Consider the following 15,206-nt stretch of genomic DNA (forward strand, 5'->3'; position numbering starts at 1 on the left):
TCATGCTCCCTGTAAAGCACACTGCAGAGAAAGATACAATATCTGCACTGGACAGCAGAAAGCCTTTCAGACCACCTCTGCCATGTACAAGGCTGATACCAGTTTACAATTTAACAGGCAGCAATTCCATTTCTATGAGAAATCTTAAAATACAGGGAATGAAATAGGAGAAATTTAAGACCAAAAATGGTTAAGGAGGCTAATGGTCTGATCAAGACAGCTATAATTCTGAGAATCAGCTTAAAGAGAGGTAATGGCTGGCATATAAGGCAATATACACCAATTAACAGTACACTAATGAATGGAACTCTGAGAACGGAACCTTTTGGGTACTGCAGCTAAACGCAGAAATATATCTGTAGACTTTTCTTTATCACTGTAAAACCTTGATTTTTTTTTGCATGGAAAACATTTTGGAGAAAGTTAACAGATATTTTCTCCTATTTTATTTATAAATCAGACACAATATATAATTGTAAAAGCTGTTTTGGTATTATATAACGCCATGGTTCAGCTGATCACATCGAAATAACAATGCATGGTTATTTATGTAATGCCACCTGCTTTACAGAATGAACCAATTAAAAAAAAAAAAGAAAAGAAAAATGTAAAACACTCAAAATGCAAAACTGAAAATACATTCCAGCCTAGTAAATATACAGACTCTGAAGGTTATCTGTGGCAGGTCCACAGAATACAGACCATTTTTTATTAATATGAGAACAGTTTCTATAGTAACAGAAAAAAAATAAATTCAGAGTGTTCTAAATCAGACAAAACTGTGCAGCATCACATTACTATCATACAAGACGCACCAAGGCGTTATATAATAGCAAGATCACACTTAAAACTTTGAGGGGGGAGTTAAAACTGGGAGTACTCTGCTTATCTAGGGTGTTTTGGGGCCTGGCACTGTCTCTTCTTAAATCTGGGTATGAAACTACAAATTTTGACAACATACATGCACACACTAAGAATTGGTTGGAAAGTAACAAGTTCAGCATTTTTCAACATATTTGAGCCCCACAGATTACTTCAGAATCAGATGTATATGGCCACTTAATAGGTATAACCTCCAAAGCAATTACGCTCTTTCCTTCCTATAAAGTATATTAAATATTCCAGCCTTGCAAAACTGTCAGGAAAATTTACCACTCCAGGCACCACACCTATCTGCCCCCTCTTACCAAGATGATGAAAACAACAGTAACAAAAAAGCTAAGTTTACTCGCCTTTTACTCCAAGCAAGTAGAGTTTCACATGGCTAAAATATTCATTTTAACGTTGTGTGGGTGCGTACACAAAGTGCAAGTACTGCCAACAGATATTTTCTGTAGTATCTTTGAGATGGGACCATGATGTTCCCCTCACCCCCATTCAGAACTGCTCATTACTTTCTTCAAAACAAGAACAAAGCAATTTTGAACAAAAAAAGGGACCAGCAGAGTAACCAGTTTTAATATACCCCTATTTATCATATACCCTTTCGTTCCTTTACTCAAATATTGTAAATTGGCTCTATTCCATAGGGATTTTTAATTAAGTCATCTATTTTCCCATAAATATAAAAATTAGTGGATAAAATTTGGATCCTTAGCGCAGCCAATTCTAATTCTAACAGCAAAATCTTAAGGAATAACCAACTGAGATAGTACTTCATGCATTTCTCACTCTGTTGTTCTGGCTTTGCATTTTTAAGTCATGTAATTAAAAGGGTATATAATAAACACATGCATGTGCGCACACAAACATACATCTCTACTCTTCATTGCTTCTGTAAGGTGAAACATTTACTTTGCTCCCTCAAAACCCATTGCCCACCCAAATACGGTAAGCATCACAGATAGGCTAGCATGAACTAGGGAAGATCCCAATCCAACAATCGGTGAGAAAAATATACATTTTTTTTAAATCAAGGTTTAAAGCAGGAGATACAAATGAGCTGCATCAAGCTATCTGTGGCTAATGTAATGGCACAAATCCGTTGACCTGGTTATTTTAAACACTTGGCTGAATTTTCTAGTTCCAACCCAGCTTTATAAACACTAGTAAATTTTGCTTGTTGTTGAAGATGGCTGTTAGTGACTGGGGGTAGTCTTCCTAGCATATTCAAGATCTCAGGGAAAGGTGCATCACTTAAAAAAGCTGGAAGGTTTTGGAGGAGGATTGCTTCATCCAGAAGCACTGCATGTTGCTGAATTGGATACCACTCAAACAGTGATGGGATGTCAATTCACTTAGTACAGTTTCTGTTCTGTCTTAAAATCTAAGGCTATGTCTATACTATGGACCTTCAGCAGCACAGCTGTAAGGTCTCCTGGGTAGCTGCTCTTTGCCAGCAAGAGAGAGCTCTCCTGCTGGCATAATTAAATCACGCCAAGGAGCGGCGTTAGCTATGTTGGCAGGAAAGCCTCTCTTGACAACAAAGTGCTGTCCACATGAGCACTTCTGCCAGTGAAACTTACATCAGACAGCGGGTGTTTTTTTTCACATCCCTCACTGCCAAAAATTTTATTTACAAAAGTGGTACTGTAGACAAAGCCCAAGTCTTGGACTTAGAATTAGTCTCAGGTAAAGGTTCCACCTTACAGATTAGAAATAACTGAACCTTAGCAGCACAAATATACCTTCAATGTCAGACACACAAAAAACAGTGTCTTGTTTTACATACATAATGTGTACATGTTTATTTTCAGTGAAAAAACCATGAAACAAGGAAATATTTCAATCAGTAATGTTTCAAAAATATGAAATGCGTATTAATAGCTGCTTATAAATCTTTAAAGCTGACATGTCCACTCTGATCACATTGTTTCCCAACAGACTCTGCATTCATTAAGTGTAGCACATATTGCAGGACAGGACAGGGGAGAAGAAATTTGTAAGTGTATTTTACTTATCAACATCATACAAAGTGAATTTATTATTGTCAACAAAGCTCTTAATAACTAAACAAGTCAGGGAGCGTTGGGAACAATGGGAAATGGGTAATTGATCATGTTAGCTGAAAAGATAAAATGCACAGATAAGGCATGAACTCAAAAGGATTTTATTTGTTCTGTGAAAGGATAAAGTGCACCCCAGATTAGGGGAAGGGAGGAGAAACTGACTGTTTAACTGTCACAAGGATTTAACAACAGATTGTACCCATCACTGAACAGGTAAAGATTTCAACCCAGCCATTTTAATGCACCCAATGTTCATTTATAATCGGACATATATGTCTTTCATCAATATATTAAAATGCAGTATATTCTCTCTCTGTCATAGCCCTGTGTTTATACATAGTATATATTGCATATAATGTATAAATCAGGTATATAAATTAGGATAATAAAAATATTTCAAAAATTATAACAAAGATTTGAAATATAATTGAAATAGCATCTGCTTCCTTAGAACCATTTAATATATTAAGCTTTATATTAAGTGCCTGCCACGTTTTCAAAATTATACTTCTAGGTCCTGAGGCACTGGGAGGATCATGATGAAAGGGGCAGTGACTAGATAGTAAGAGCAAAAGAAAGTTTAAATTATATTTTATAGCCTCCGTTTAAATTAAGTGCAATAAGCTTTCCTCTCCTCTCCTTATGCTTTCACCTGGGGAGGTAGGGTGAAAGGATAGAAAAAGGAGAACCCGATTAGCTGCAATCTGAAAGTCCATGGATCAATTGCTGCTTAACAGTAGATCGGTTTATGTTGAACTAATTACCACTGTGCAACTCTTCAGGGTAAAACAGACATGACAGACTAAAAACAGAGTAACACTAGGATGATTTCAACCCTGGCTCTCTGACATTTTGGACAATTAAGGTACCTGGGGTGATGGTGTGTGTAAGAAAGAAAGTTCATACAATGAGTAAAACTGATTTTCTAGATCTCACATACTGTAGATTAGGTGGGTATTAATTCCTTTCATAACAGTGAATAGCATAAGAAAAATCTCAGTATGTTGTGAGGAGTTGGGCTGACTTCATAAGCGCAACTGGAATTAATGGCTCTCTCTTCACGCTGGCAGCAGAGATTTCCCAACACTATTTGCAGAAAGGACAAAACATGGGAATTCTTTCTGACAAAGTCCTCCATGACTCCCAGCACCAAGGTTTCAGCTTGAAACAGGGATTTAAAACTGAAGTTTCTGGGTGTATCAGAATGAGGACACAGTCATTTCCCACACTGCTTGGGAGCTCCTGCTTACAATTAACTCTGTCTTGAAAAATGGATGCTAAATCCTGAAAATGGCAGACACCCTTCCAAAAACTCAGCTCCAAGCAAGTAAGGGCTACATGCTTCGCAACTAGTATGAAGCTTTTCAGCTTCTCAGGAGTAAGTCCAATTACAGAAACTACAGGAGTAGGAGTAAATTCTTTTAAAATGCATTTGTCATATTTAGATGGTTTTAAATGAATTTTAATTACTGATAAGAGTGCCAGATTGACAGGTCTGGGGACTGAAATTCTATTTTTATAAACAGGTAGATTACAGGTAGGGGAAGTACAAGTTGCACATAAACGCTGCCCTCAAATGTACCTTGTCCATGACTAAGGAAGAGAGAGACCATATAGAATCATAGGACTGGAAGGGACCTTAAGAGGTCATCTAGTTCAGTCCCCTGCACTCATGGCAGGACTAAGTATCTCCAGGGGTTCATGCAACAAATTTTTTGGTGGCCTCAGAGTGCAGCCACCAACTCTTGCTGGTGGCCGCTATGACAATTTTTCCTAAAATACTTAATTAACTTTAGGAAAAACCATTAAATATGCACAAATACATGTCCAAATCATTGTAATTTATTTATAAAGCGCTTTTTGCAGTTGTCCCTATTCTTTACTGGACCCAAACAGACTAGAAACACAAATAAGGTGCTTTGCATGTTTTCCTTTTTTTTTTAAAAAAAAAGACTTGCTAGCTATTAAGTCTGCTATTGTGAAAAGTGATATTTGTATATTTGTTAATATCACTTTGCACTGCAGACTTACTCATCCTTGGCAAACTAGAGGACAAATTAAACCCTGGATGGGGAGGTGAGTAAGGAGGCAGGATGGCCAGGGGCAACAGGGGACTGGGTGAGAGGATGCAGCAGGGATCAGGGTGGGAAGGCAGGGGTGAGTTTCGGACTGGAGCCTGGGGTTCTGCTGCATGGGTGGGGCCAGGGGCCAGTGGTGACATGAAGGGGTGAGCCCAGGGACAGAGCCTGTAGTTGGGGGACAGAGTCTGCTGTCCACCACCCCAGGGATGAAGCCAAAGCCCAAGCCCAAGCCCCACTGCCCCCAGCAAGGTAGGGAACTCATTGGTTGCCTGCTCCTACAGTGTTTGTGACTCCAGAAGGAGGCAGGGGGCGACCATGGGGCAGGGGCTGCTGCTTTGCTTCCCCCGCTCCCTCTCCCCCCCCCAAAAAAAAAACCCAAAAAACCACCACCCAGGCAGCTGCGACTGCAAGAAAAAACTCTGGTAGCCACATTTGAGGAACGCTGATCTAGAGCATTCCTGACAGGCGTTTGTCTAACCTGCTCTTAAAAATCTCCAATGGTGGAGATTCCACAACCTCCCTAAGCAAATTATCCCAGTGCTTAACCACCCTGATAGTTAGGAAGCTTTTCCTAATGTCCAACCTAAACCTCCCTTGCTGCAATTTAAGCTCATTGCTTCTTGTCCTAGCCTCAGAGGTTAAGAAAAACAATTTTCTCCCTCCTCCTTGCAACAACCTTTTATGTACTTGAAAACAGTTATCTCCGTCTTGTCTTTTGTGAACTATATAGAAGGGGAATAGGTAGGTTCAGTCTTCATGTCCTTTTCCTTCATCTCTCTGCTGACACTGACAATAAGGAGGCCAATTAGCATAAATGTTGATCACTTCTGTGATGTGGACACATATCACAAAGAACTGAACGGAAACCAAATAGCTCTCATATAAAACACAATTTTGCTTATTCCTCACCATGATCATATCTGAACTATCAACAGAAATAAAATGTTCTATATATCCTATTACATATCATGAGCTATCATCCTGCTCCTCTATCTCAGCTTTTTAGAAAGAAAAACAGAACTTTGGTGGTACCCATTTAATTTCTAATGGGGTAGAGTGGCTGTTTCAGCTAAGAAAGGTTTGAAATAAATTAAAATTTATACCAATTTTTTTTAGCAATAACCCACTTTCAAACAAGATACTTACTCCTGTTCCAACCAGAAACAGCATTTTCCACTTCTGAAATTTTTCCCACACAGGAAAAGATAAAAATCTAGTCATACTGCAATCAACAGTTTCAAACTAACAGGAGTCAAATTAATGTTGAAAATATGGCATGAATAGTAAATGGGAAAAAAACACAAACTGAGTTTTAGAAATTGGCCAATTAAAAGCTATTCAAAAATCCTCCCCACAGGAGTGGTTGCAATAGACGTCCAATTAAAATGTACTTTTATTGTACCAACGAGTGAAACCATTAGCCTTGCAGCATGCCTTTACAGTAAGTCACACAAAATGCAGTAAGACCAGAACAGGGCATGTAGGTAAGTATGACCACAATAAGCAGCAAAGGGGACAAAAGGGAAGATTTTTTTTTTTTGGTCAATAGCACTGTTTCTGTTGGATATTGTTCAAGTTGAAAGTAAACAGTTGTTCTGTAACTATAGATAAGTCACAGCACAGAACTACCTGAGATTATAAGGATGAGAAATTTTTTTCCCCCTTATATAAAGGGTAGTCTGGAAAGTGCTACACATATATTTTCATTCTTGTGTAAACTTGGACAAAGCGCTTTTAGAAGAAGCAATTCAGCTTGCTAGTCCAACAGAACCGTGATTTTTAAATTTTTTTTATGAATCCCTTATTTAGGACCTTAATTTACTCAAATTCTTTAGTATTCCTATGCCTTGGGGTAGCCTACTGCATGGTTTCCCTATATTATGAGAGTTCAGGTTGTCCCTTAATTTTTAGTTTTCCCTCTTTCTAGATATTAGAAACAATTGTTCTCCTTTGCACCCCCGCTTGAATTGCTTCATCCTACAGTAAAATTATAATACTGGGTCTACTGTGTTTCTACGGGAGTCACTAATGTAGTGGTTCTCAACCTGTGGCCCAACCAGTATACAGCTGTGGTACATGTGACATCCTCAGAGCCATGCAGGTAGTACATATATGTGTGGATATGGCTCACATAAGAGGGAGAGCTGCCTATGCAGCACACAATGGTAAATAGGTTGAAAACCACCCACTAAAGTCATAAATACAACGTGCTAAATGGAAGGCAGACAGTTGGACAGCAGTCATTTAAAACAACTATATTCTGACAATCCGCAAAAGAGACAGGACCATCATGAAAAAAGGCAAGTGGAAAAAACAAAGGAACATAATACTTAAAATTTAAATAGTATTTCTAATCTTTAAAGCACTTTTCAAACTAATTAATCCTTAACATGCCTCATGAGGAAATGGAGCTTTATGGACTCATTTTACAGACCGGGAAACAGAGGCAGGGAGTTTAAACAACTTGCCCAAGGCCACAAAGGGAGTCACTGTCAGATTCAGGATTAGAACTCAAGAGGTTTCTAGTACCTAAGTCTTCTGTTCGAGACATCTAGAGAACCCATTAGATACTTGAAAGTCTTTCCAGCAAGAAAGTCCTTTTGTGAGTTAGGAGTTAATAATGGTGAAGTTACTATCTAACTTAGGGTTTATTTATAGTATCCTTCATTACTCTGTGTAAGCACTTCATTAGTAGTTTAGATCAGGACAGAGAAGTTCTTCGGGGGCTTAAGCTAAGTGCGCATGCACACACTCCTCCCCCAAGGGATAAAGTCAATTTGAATTTTAGTTTAAGAAAAAATAGAGATAGTTTTAAATACTACATTTTCCTTTCTTCCTAAGTGTGTCTGCTATTTTTTGTGGTTTTACAATCAATTTTTCACATTTAAATATCTTATCCTCTCTCCCCTATTGAACACTAACACATGTGCAACTGATTGACTAAACACAAAAAATCTGCCAAATACACAAAGTAAAAAATATTTTTTCTTATCTTTCATTGATCATAATCTTAGGTATTACGTTACAATAGGTAAAAAAATTCAAACACGATCTTTACTTTGCCAATGTCCTTATAAGAAAATTAATGGAAAGGGCAGTGAGAGGTACTAAAGTCATTGGGTTAAGTTCTCTAGGATGGCTCATTTAAAATTAACTCCTCCTACTCCTTTCAATTCCTACTCTTCTTCACTGCTGAAGCAGCATTTATAACTTATTTCTAACACATTCACTGGCAGGTGCTAAATTTGTAGCCTGTAAGAAACCCCTTTTTTGTGAAATGCAATGATAGGATTAACTTGCCGCAATCAGGCAGTGACTAATGGTAAGTCCATAGGGCGAACTAAGTAATTTCTAAGATAGGTTGGGAGAGAACAAAATTTCCTGGCACACTTCCTCTTGGTGAAGGAATCTGATGGAAGATTATACTGCACTGAACATGTAGGTTAATAATTTTATCTTAATTTGCATATGCTGACCAAATGCTACGGTCAGTTGTGGAAAGGGGAGGAAACAGAGTCAAATGTTCACGACTCCTGTTAAGTGCAGGAGACATCCTTCCAGGGATAATGTGAAATGTGATGGAAATCCAGTACAGGAGAGATATACAAATAGTTAAGACGCGCACACACGCAAACAAACAGCATGTCAGCTGTATTTGTATATGCATTTCATGGGGCTGTTCTATTTCCTTTGCAGTTGCTATAAGATTTTTTTTCCCTCCTGATCCGTGTATCAGTAGAAGGCTGTGCATTTTGATATCAGTTATCATGAAGTGCCTTTGGGGACGAGAATGTTTAAGAACTTTTCCTTTACCTAGAACTATGCAAGGGGAAGGAGGAGACCTGTAGAAGTGTAAAATAAGAAATAAATCTCAAACTCTCCAGATCAGGACAAATATATGACAGTCAATTTAGAAGTGTGCTAAAACCAGAATAATCCCAATCCTTGTCCTAATAAGGATGAAGTCAATTTGGACAGAAAAAGAAAGAAGGTGATCAAATAACTGCTTGTGTGATAGTGCATGTATAAATACCTGTAGTGTATTTGTGCCCACTCCTCTTAATTATCAGTATTCTCCTCTTTGTAAAAGGCTACATCATAGCCAGCAGGCACAAGATGGTGTAACAATAAACACACCCTCTCCATAAGTGTAAGATATAAAGCAACACTTACTGAAGATGGCATTATTTAAAGACTGTGCTTGACCAACTTTAGTCCCAGCTGCTGTAAAAGGTCATGCAGACTCCAAGCCTTGCTCTTTCAAAATTTCTGTTCACAGCTCACTTCAGGGGGCACAGGCAGGATACTTCTTGCTGAACTAAGCAGTAAGAAATTTCCTTAATGCCCCAAGTACAAAATAAATTCAATCAACAGGAGAAGTTTTCCTTTTTCTACCTTAGCAATGAATCTCAACTGATTCCTTTTATAGATGTGTCAAGTCATTGGTTCTTGTTTTATCACACAGTTTATAAACACAGGTTCACTACAGCATCCTTGAAGAGCACTGGTAGTCACACTGGTTATGTCCTTCAGAAGAGGCACCTTGGAAGAGCTATGTTTCAACATCACATGACTTTTAGAACTCAGAGCCACGTGTCTCCCAGGGATTAAAGTCACATTAGTGCTGGGTGTCACATGGTTGCTGGCAGGTACAACAGATTTCTTAGGAAGTAAAGGCATTTTGCTTTGTTCTAAAATGACATGTTTTATGGAAGAAGTGGAAGCATCAGATACTGGTTCTTTTACCACTTCATTTGGAATAGTGTTATAGAGATAATTGGGAGTGTTACTCTCCATTATATCCGACCAGGCCCTGTAGTGAATTTTTGCAGCTCCCCAGTAATGTCTAATAGCAGACTCAGAGTGATGGCCTGTCACTGCCATGATCTCTCTGGGCCCCAGTCCTGCTTCACATAGTAACTGGATGGTAGTAGTTCTGAGAGAGTGATTGGTATATCGTTTGGACAGCCTGGCTGCCACACTTATCCTGGGCATCATTGTACCCAAGTAGTTCACTCCCATAGGTTCCCGTTTGTACCAGACAGGCTGCTCTCCCATCTGCTCTGTCGTTAGTTTTAACGGATGCAAGTAAAAGGCAGGAGGTTCAGGTGGCAACTTAGACAAATAAAGCTCCAAGGAAAAAACAGGACAGTTTGGGTCTCCTGGCATATCGTACATTTTACCCATTTTATGGGGGTCTTCTGCATTTCTCCCTTTGCCAGGATATCTAAACATAGCATATCGTCGCCCATTCTTGTCCTTCTCAACAACAAAGGCATCTGGAGCCAAGTCTCTTAAGAGTTCCCTCCCTCGTTTGGAAAAATGTAATTGCAAATCAAACCATACCTTGTTGACTAGTGCCAGAGGACTATGTAACCCCAGCACACCAGACAGCTTAATCTTATGTAAGTCCTCAGCTGCTATGGGAGGGTGGTGGTGAGTTTCATCCTTCCCCTGCATGCGCAGCATCTTCAACACACTCACAAACACCATGTTAGCACTGGCAAACTCTTTGTCCTTCATTAGGCAAATCTGACGATTATAGGGTAGCATTTTGAGATGCCGGTTCAAGCCAGCACGCATGGACTTATAACTTGCCACACTGTAGGTATTTCCATCATGGTTCCTTATTGTGTAATAAAACTCTCTTAAAATATCATTGAGTTCAGTTACTGGCACCAATTCAAAGCTAGGATCCTTGCCATTTTTAGCCAGCCACTGCTTTAGTAGATTAGCAGCCCAGCCAGTCTGCTTGTGGGTGTTTTTGATGCTCTTAGCATCCTCTTCCTCCTCCTCCAAGCCAAACAGGACATCTTCAGGGAAGTTAAAATTCATCTGTGCTGCTTCTACTGGTTCTTTACTGTCTGATGAAGTCTCTTCCTGTTTCAACTGGTTTTCGAAACAATTGATCAAAGTTGTACCATCAAATATGCCACAGGTATACGGCACACTGCGAACTACTTTTTGTTCTGAGAGCTGTGAAGTGCGGAGTAATACATAATATTTTGGATTTTACATAACAAAGAGCAGGTGGCATTAACTGGATTTTTTTAAAATGACATGGCATGTCTTAATAGCATACCTCTCTAGCCAAATTTTTTAAAAGTTTTAGATTAGTAACCATGGCATTACACATGCTTTAATTAATTTCATTGAAAGCAGCCCTAGAAACATATAATGTAACAAAAAGGTGAAAACCGGACAGCATAACGCATTTTTCCTTTCGTGCTACACACCCACCACTTAGATGGACCACCACCACCACCAACTGGGGTTGTTTTCTGCAAAATCTTTGCTGAGTTTCAGATTTTGCCAAACATCAAATATTCTCCAATATATATCTTACTCTGACATCAACAACTGAGATTTGAATCCATAAATCTGTCAAATTTTTCTGTATTTCAGAGATTAAATATATAAAGATATCAAGTATGAATTACATTTTTGTAGCTATAATCCACAGGTATCTAAGAAAAATTAAGAACCAAGCTACCATTTTTAGATACTCAATGTCAATACATCATTTACACATGGCAGTGATTGGTCATTCTAAAATATTTGTCATCTATGCCAAATCACTACTGCTATTATGTTGGCAGGGGAGGGGACGACACCAGCTCAGAAGATTTTCCTCCTGCCCTACAGACTGAACATTATCTTGAAATACCATTAAATAGGGGAACGTCACACAATAGAAGTTATTGTCCTGATTCTCCCCTCTCAGTTTATATACTAGTTAAGCTCTACTGAGTTTAATGGAATTATTTCTCATTAATACCATTATTAGTGGGAGGGGATTTAATTTTAAAATACAATATGCAGAAAACCAACTACTAGTAATTTTTAAATGATATAATTTCCCCATTTCACTTCAATGCAAGTTCAAAAGAGGTCCCTAGACATGAGGCGCTGGGAGAACTGCAGATTCTTCTTATCGTCTGGTGGGTATTTCTACAAGAGGGATTTTGTGGCGTGGTACACAAAGCTGAAATATTAGATAGTCAATTAATTTATTCCCATCTGACAGTCCTCTGACATAGTGTGGCAAGGAGAAGTTTGCAGTAATTTCACAGGTTTGCAGCTTTCAAATAAAGTTCAGAAGCTGTAGACAAACCTGGGTTGTGTTCCTTTGTATCAAACATGTTTTAGTGTTCTTTGAATTAACTCATTTATTTACACAAAGTTGTTGGTCCTAATTATACTGGGAATCTTTGCAAATATTACCAAGAGCTCATGTTTCCAGTAACACTATGGGTCAGAAGAAGAAAAAACAAACAAACATGAATTTGAATGCTAGAAAGGAAAACCAGAAAGGAAGGAAACAAGGAATTTAAGGTGTTTGGTTGCAGGATGAGAGAGACAGGTGAAGATCTATGCTCCTGTGGATTATAACTTCAGAATGTTACACAGAAGCATAAACCACAACCTACCTGTGCTGTGCTCTCAGTTGGTCTCTTATTTGTTGAAGCATCAGTTGGTGGTCTGTTTGTCTGGCTCTCTGAGGGGTCAAGAAATTGTTCATTTGCAATATCTAATCATTGTCACACATACAATGATAAAAATATACTTCGTGGAAATGTTATGATTTAAAATTAAAAGCTTTATACCCAGCAACACTAAATTCCTGACACAAACTAATCCATAGTAATTGTGCTCTACCCTGTAAAAGCATTTTTCAGCTGTAGATCTCAAAGTGGTTTACAAAATGTAGATGGGATGGCAGATATAAAATCACAGGTACTTTCCAGTCCAATAATAAGGCTACACATTTTCTCTCTCAGAAGTCTCTTTGTTAATGAGGTGTTCCAAAAATACATTTAGAACACCTCATTAACAATCTCTACAACAAAAATCCCCCAAATCCTTCTTTATTCTGTATTTACACTGACAGGTTATAAAGTAAAAACAAAGATATGTATTTACATTTTTGAGTGCAAACTGACTCTGAACACAGAAACAATGACTGTGCACAGAATCATTTAGTTTGACAGGACTGCTCTCTCAACAGACACTGCATCTTTAGTAGGGAGATCCTGCGGCTCCATTTTATACATGTTAAAGGGGTTGGGGAATATATTCCTGACACACAATGCAAACTCCCAGTGCTCCTTGCTTGTAGGAGTGGGAGAACTCCTACTCCAAAGTGCTAAGCAAAGCAAGACTACAGTTAGTTATGGGTTCTGAGCTAAAAGCTGAATATGATATAAACAAGTGCCAGCTTGATGAGAAAGCAGTTTTAATATGTAATTTCAGACAAGAAAGTGAAATAAAACCTGTTCTGGTGCCAAGCTCTGCTTGTATTTTACCTTACCATGAAGTGGTATAATTTTTTTTTATATATGGCTTTAGCTATCAAATAGATGGCTACATCAAGTAAAGTGAAATCCTGCTATAATGTGATGTTGGGGTCCAAAAAATTCCATCGCAATAAATGCAGGGTCACGGTATAGCGGGGTTTCAAGCTGATCAGTTTAAGTCATTGGTCCCCAACACGGTGCATTGATGTGCACCGCCTAGTGCCCATCACAGGAGAGAAGCCGCGGCCCTGCACCTGCTGAGAACAGAGAAATCGAGGGCTGCGGGCGCCAGTGCTCTCTGTCCATGGCAGGCGCAGGGCCGCGGCTTCTCTCCAAGCCGGAGAGAAGCCGCGGCCCCGCGTCTGCCGGGGCAGTGAGCACCGGCGCCCACAGCCTCGAAGTTCTCTGTCCCCGGCAGGCGCAGGGCCGCAGCTTCTCTCCCTTGCTGGGCACTAGATGGCGCACATCAATGTCCTGGCGGGCGCCATGGCGTTGGGGACCACTGGTATTAGGCCTTAAAGGGGAGCCAACTTATGATCGCGTTATATACGATTTCATTTTATGGCTGGGCACATTATTGCGAGGTTTGACTGTACCTATATGGGGAGCAAATATTTGATAATGAGCTGTTCAGTCAAGCAGATAAAGGTATAACAAGATCCAATCAATGACTGGAAGCTGAAACTAGACAAATTCAGACTGGAAATGTGGCACAAATTTTTAACAGTGAGGGCAATTAGCCACTGGAACAAATCACCAAGGGTTGTGGTAGATTCTCCATCACTGGCAATTTCTAAATCAACATTGGATGCTGTGCTAAATGAAACTTTCTAGTTCAAATGGGAATTATTCTGGGGAAGTTCTATGGCCTGTGTTATACAGGAGGGTTCATACACAAACACAGTAATCCCTTCTGGCCTTAGAATCTATGAATATGCAGTACTGCTTCTCTGGTCTCTGGAATACCCGTTCTGTCTGAAACACTGAAGACTAGTCCCAAAAATACTCACGACTGCTCCATCTGACATATGGCAACTGAATCTAGAAATGCAGAGAAGCAGCAGCAGCATTACCAAATGGCTGAAGATGGTAGGAAAGCACTTCAATTGCTTACTGTGGTATCATTTTTAAACATTCATTGCGCTTGCAGGCTCTGCTTTAACAAAATTGATACATTTTGCTTTGATACTAGTTTAGCACTCATTTGTTCATTTTGTTTATTTGGTTTTTTATGTTTATTCTGCTGTACTGTGAAAGGCGTGCCACAATATTATAATGCCACTGATATAGTATTTACTTTCCTTGTAATGTGCCTTTACTCTGTAAAGTACTGTTTCTCAAACTGGGGATCCCAACCCAAAAGCGGGTTGCAAGGCTATTATAGGGGGTCACAAGATCACAAAAAAAATATTGCTAAGGAGAGGGGAAGCAGGAGTGGGAGTGGAGTACAGCAGCCGCTGCTCTCCAGTCACCCAGCTCTGAAGGCAGCGCTGCTGACAGCAGCAGTGCAGAAGTAAGGGTGGCAATGGCATGAGTATGCTCCTATGGGTATGTATTGTAATTTGTTAACACGTTTGGGGTAGAGGTTCATCACAGCCTGAAATATTTTCAAAGGGCAAGCCTAGAAAAAAAAGTTTGAGAACCCCTGTGATAATGCAGTCATTTTGGAAGGCTGTATTAAAGATAAGTACATAACAACTAATAGTAGACTGGGAGTTTCTGGCATCAAGCGGTTTAAACCCAATTCTAAACAAAGAAAACTTTAGCAGGCAAAAATGCTTGTGTCATTTATTGTTAGAAGAAATTCAGAAATATCCAACAGACACTTAAAATTAAACACTTTTTTGGTCTAAGCAGTTTTGACAGATCTAGAGGTGTTG

The 15,206-nt window shown here is 39.2% G+C and overlaps 1 protein-coding gene across 12 annotated transcripts in view; it reads right to left on the reverse strand.

Annotated features, from left to right (window-relative positions):
* The window catches only part of ATF7IP (activating transcription factor 7 interacting protein), a 172,152-nt gene that overhangs the window by 36,228 nt on the left and 120,718 nt on the right, over positions 1–15,206 (reverse strand). For 10 of the 12 annotated variants that reach the window (XM_030548102.1, XM_030548076.1, XM_030548066.1 and 7 more), the window contains 2 exons: positions 12,460–12,527; positions 5,661–11,005 (listed from right to left, as the gene is read on the reverse strand). In XM_030548102.1, the coding sequence (XP_030403962.1) occupies positions 9,464–11,005; positions 12,460–12,527 (1,610 nt within the window). In that variant the 3' untranslated portion in view covers positions 5,661–9,463. Of the gene's footprint in view, positions 1–5,660; positions 11,006–12,459; positions 12,528–15,206 lie in introns of those variants that run through there. The other 2 variants (XM_030548115.1, XM_030548108.1) reach the window with 1 other exon arrangement.

Source organism: Gopherus evgoodei, chromosome 1, assembly GCF_007399415.2.
Source record: "Gopherus evgoodei ecotype Sinaloan lineage chromosome 1, rGopEvg1_v1.p, whole genome shotgun sequence".
Classification (NCBI taxonomy): domain Eukaryota; kingdom Metazoa; phylum Chordata; order Testudines; family Testudinidae; genus Gopherus; species Gopherus evgoodei.